This window comes from Littorina saxatilis, linkage group LG16, assembly GCF_037325665.1.
Source record: "Littorina saxatilis isolate snail1 linkage group LG16, US_GU_Lsax_2.0, whole genome shotgun sequence".
NCBI classification, from domain to species: domain Eukaryota; kingdom Metazoa; phylum Mollusca; class Gastropoda; order Littorinimorpha; family Littorinidae; genus Littorina; species Littorina saxatilis.
In genome coordinates, this window is record NC_090260.1 from 3,119,282 (window position 1) to 3,123,997 (window position 4,716).

The 4,716-nt window shown below is 50.9% G+C and overlaps 1 protein-coding gene across 1 annotated transcript; it reads right to left on the reverse strand.

Moving 5' to 3' along the window:
- Nucleotides 1-39: 39 nt before the first annotated feature.
- On the reverse strand, nt 40-1,914 carry LOC138951441 (G-protein coupled receptor GRL101-like). Its single transcript, XM_070323044.1, has one exon. The coding sequence runs from the start codon at nt 1,912-1,914 to the stop codon at nt 40-42; it is 1,875 nt and encodes a 624-aa protein (XP_070179145.1).
- Nucleotides 1,915-4,716: the final 2,802 nt, after the last annotated feature.

Below are 4,716 nucleotides of genomic sequence, written 5' to 3' on the forward strand. Positions count from 1 at the left end.
GCAGAATAGTAGCCGATTTATACATGGACGCTGGGTAATTTATTCCGGCAATACGTCTGTGCATTGCAAGCTGGATTCCAGAAGCTTGAGAAGCTTCTCTTCGTTCAATCTCCGGCGTTTTTCGGCCATCATGTTGAGCGTGTAGAGAAAAGGGTTGAGCGCCGAGTTGAGCGGCAGCACCAAGACGGCCATGGCCACGTTGACCTCGCCGGGGATGGGGACTCCAACCAGCGCTAGGAGCCCGCAGAGGCCGATGGGAAACCAGCACAGGAAGTCCGTCACGGCAACCGTGATCAGTCTGCGGGCCACAGTCAGGTCACGTGACTTGAAGCTCGTCTCCGAGGTGGTCATGGCATTTTGCTGCACCGACCGGTAGATGGCAGCCTGGCCCGCGGCCACGAGGACGAAGAGGATGAAGTTGAGGACGATGACGACGCCGACCGAGTAGCTCCGTCCTTGGAACTCCTGCCGGGTGACGGGAAGCGGAATGCAGATGCCAGTCTGGCTGTAAAACTGCCAGTGTGACGTGGCGGGAAGGAGCGGCACCGTGGTCAGCACCAGGCCGATGACCCAGGTCGCCAGGCACGCTGCGGACGCCGAGTTCTTGCCGAAACGGAACTGGCTGAAGGGGAAGCGGATGACGACGAAGCGGTCCAGCGTGATGAGCAGGATGAGGAGGGCCGACACCTCGCTGGACAGCAGGGACAGACAGCCGGCCACTCTACAGCCAGGGCTCTTTGTCCAGGTGGCTTCGTAGAACAGGTAGCTACCGCGAGACAAGCCGTCAGCTGTTCCCACTATGGCCATGTTCACGCCCATTAGCAGGTCGGCGAGGCTGAGGTGAGTGACGAACACGTTAAAACCGCTCTTGGAGACCGCCCTGAGCACACAGGTTCGCATGATGAAGGAAAGCGAGTTCCCGACCACGGACATCAAGCTGATGAGCCACAGGCACCCACGGTACGCTTCTGATCGCAAAAGGTCTTCGCATGAAGAAATTTCGTTCTGTGGGGCAAAGCACTGTTGCACGTCAAAGGTCTCGGGCAGCAATCGCTTACAGCAGAGTCTGTAGTTTGGGCTGATGACTCTCTCAAGCGATGTCAAGCCTTGAAAGAGGTCAGGAGTAAAATAGGTGACGGGACTGCCAGTTAGGTCCACACTGCGAAGAGCACGGATGAAGCTAAACCCGCCGTTGCCGATCGTGTGTATATTTGTGTGGGACAGGTTTAAGTGCTGCAGTGCCCGAAAGTTGGAGAAGGCATTGCTTTCGAACATTTCAAGCGAGGTTTTGGAAAGATCGACTTTCTTGAGAATCGTGGATTGCGCCTTTGATGGAGTACTGTGCAGATCTGTTAGAGGGTTGTCAGCCAGTACAAGAGCTTTCAGGTTGGGCATGGCCAGAAAAGCAGTCATGTTGACAGCGTCAATGCCGTTGTGACTCAAGTCCATGTACTGAAGGTTGGGAAGTTGAACAGCAGAAAGATGGGTCACTCCACATCGAGCCAAACTGAGATGTACGAGGTAGACGTTAGCGCTTAAATCGGACAGCGTCATGCCAGAAGTATGCGCGTCCAGATAACGAAGACTGGTAAATGTCATGGCAAAGAAAGACCCCAAACAGATGAAGGCGTGGCCCTGACACCGACATCCCTCAGGACAGGCCAAGCCGCACAGCAGCTCGTCGTCATGCTGCGGACACTGGGGCCAGCCGTCACACAGGTGGTCAGGGTGCACACACACGCTGGAAGCACGACAGCGGTAGTAACCCGGACACGTCACCTCCTCGCAGCCCTCTTCGTCCTCGCGGCCCAGACAGTCGTAGAAACCGTTACAGCGCGTGTAGACAGGCAGACAGTAGTTCATCTCCCCAGGGCAACGGTAATGGGTGGTAGGACAAGATTCGTTGGGCCCCATGCTGGTGAACATAAAACTTCCCCTACCATTCAGTGTTATGATGGCAGGGGCTTTAGGCTCTGGCTGCATGGTCGACAGGTATGTATGCTCGTCGCAGCCTGCTTCATCCGAGCCATCTATACAGTCTGATATTATGTCACAACGCAATCTATACTTCAAACACTGTCCGTTAGCGCATTGAAAGGCGCTACAAGGTGGATGTTTGCAGAATGACTCGTCGGAGTCGTCGTTACAGTCATGTCTGAAGTCACACACCAGACTGAAATGAATTGTCGTGAAGCCCCCATCGCACGCAAACATGGGAATGGCCCCGGAGCGTTCTGCGTTTGTACAGCCTTCTTTCTGTGTTTCCTCCACTCCGCCTTCATCGTCAAATTGACAAAGCGACACGACCTCTGACTGCCCGCAGTGACTGTGTACGTCGCAGAGGAGAAAGACATGCGTGAGATGACCATTGGGGCATTGAGCAAGAGTTGGATCGGCGTTGCGATTTGTTCTGGCTCTCTGAGATAACGCTATGCCGTTTGCTTGAGAGGAGTTTTGGGGCCCCATTGGGTATATCTCACACACTGAGTCGTACATTTTAGCCTCGTCACACTGGAACGTTTGAAATGTGTATGTATTATCAATGTAATAAGCCAAACAGATTTTTTCCCTTGAAAAAAGAAAAGGTTCGCGTAAAGTTCCGTGATACGTGTTGTAAAGCACCGACCCATCCACGCCTATCCACATCTTCCTGTACAAGTTGGGTACAGACTTATTGGCATAGACCATTCCAGTATAGCCATTCCATTTTAGTCGAACGCCGAGCAGTGTTAAGAACCTGTCCAGATCAAGGGGTGTCTTCATTATGAATAAGTCTCCCCCACGCTGAAGACAGTCGTTACGAACTCGATAATAATCATTTGGGATTTTTCTGTCAAATCGTCTGAATTCAATGTGGTCTACATACAACAAACACTTGTCGCCAGAGGCTATTTTACCTGCACAAGCCTCGCTGCTGAAAGGGCAATGATATGTTTCATCCCGTCCGTCATGGCACTGGGTCTCGAGGTTGCAGTCAAGGTGTTGCTGGAAGCTTGGGTAGTGATCCATAGAGCAGTTGAAGAGACCGTTGCTGAGCTTCTGTGGGGCCCTCTTCTCGGGGTGGAAGGAGAAGTACATCTTGAATCCCGGTATTGTGCGATATTCGCTGGCAGCGGTGGCCGTGGTTAAGGTTAGGGTTAGGGAAAATTTATAGATCCCTGTAAAATATTCACTTTTTGCATCAACACATATTCTCCGGCCAAAACCGCCAAAACACTGTTCTCCCTTTTTCCGAGATATTAACACGTAAGACAGACCGTGACGCGACACGTTTTTCACATCAAGTTTTACCCGCGAAAAGTTTATCATGATCACGTGACGAGAAGGAGCTTTCAATTTTACCTCGGCTTGAACTGATGGTGGCATGTAACTGACTTCGTCATAGGCTGGTGACGTCACATACCCGAACTGGGGTGACGTAAACGTGATGGGTAACACATTTTTTAAATTCTGTGTTGTGCCAATAAATCGGATTTTATAACGAAACACATGAATATTGGGTTTACGTACGACATTGAAGTCTTCGAAGAAGATGTGATTAGTGTTGCTGAAGACGACTGGGAAGGGCCCGTCATGAGGAAAATAGTCCAGGCACGGATTTCCCCATAAATGCTCCACTTTTTCTGCAACCTTTACAGAATCCTTCACGGAGACCTCGCTGCCTTGGAAGAGAAGCCCCGGGTCTCTCCTGCCAATGACGGCGTGGGCAAACATGCCTGCGGGCACAGCAATGGTCAGACGACAATGACGTCCTAAGGCTCTTATCATGGGTCGCGTCCAAAAGACAACTCCTTTGGAAGCCTTTATAACGTGTCCGCAACCCTCGGCGTGAAAAACTTGTTCCGTTTCTGTCGTGCTTTTCCAGGTGAGTTCTTCTAAAAGACTCGTGGCAGATGTTGCGGTCAGGGAAGTTGAGGAGTTAGTCCTTTCCGAGCTGGTGGTTGATGGAGACGGATTTTCTGACGCCTTTGTGCCCGCTGTACTCGTGATAGTGCTGGATGTAGCGATACCTGCAATGAAAGGACTACCTTGGGACCAATGAAAGGACTACCTTGGGACCAATGAAAGGACTACCTTGGGACCAGAAAAAACGTGTCCCTACATTGGCCTGCCATGACAGATAAATGGGAGTCCTTTATTGCGGGGGGGGGGGGGGGGGGGGCGGGGCTGCTGTCAAAGGTGCCTCGTATGACAGGTACAGCTGTACAGCATTTGAAATGTTAGTGCCTGGGAGTATGCCCATTACTTACTTGCAGATTTTATGGCGAGGGTTTGAATAACATTTTTAATTGAAAGACACAAATCGTGTTTGTCATCATACTTGTTATTAAGAAACGTGAGAGGACAATGCCACCTCCCATTTTTGCACCAGTGGCAGGTTAAATCACCGATATTGCGAAGGTAGAGAGAGAGAGGGAGAGAGAGAGAGAGAGAGAGAGAGAGAGAGAGAGAGAGAGAGAGAGAGAGAGAGAGAGAGAGAGAGAGAGAGAGAGAGAGAGAGGGATGGGATGGGTGGGATGGGGTGGGATGATGAGGTATCGGAAGTGAAAATCGAGACCCAAAGGGAATACCTAAATCTTCGCAATTGACAAAGGAACGGTTAGCTGAAATTCCTGAATTCAAAAAAGAAGTCTTGCCCATTTTTGTAGGCTGTCAAGGGATATGTCAAAACAACAGCCAGCTCCTGACGCGACAATGTTTAAATATAAAAACTTA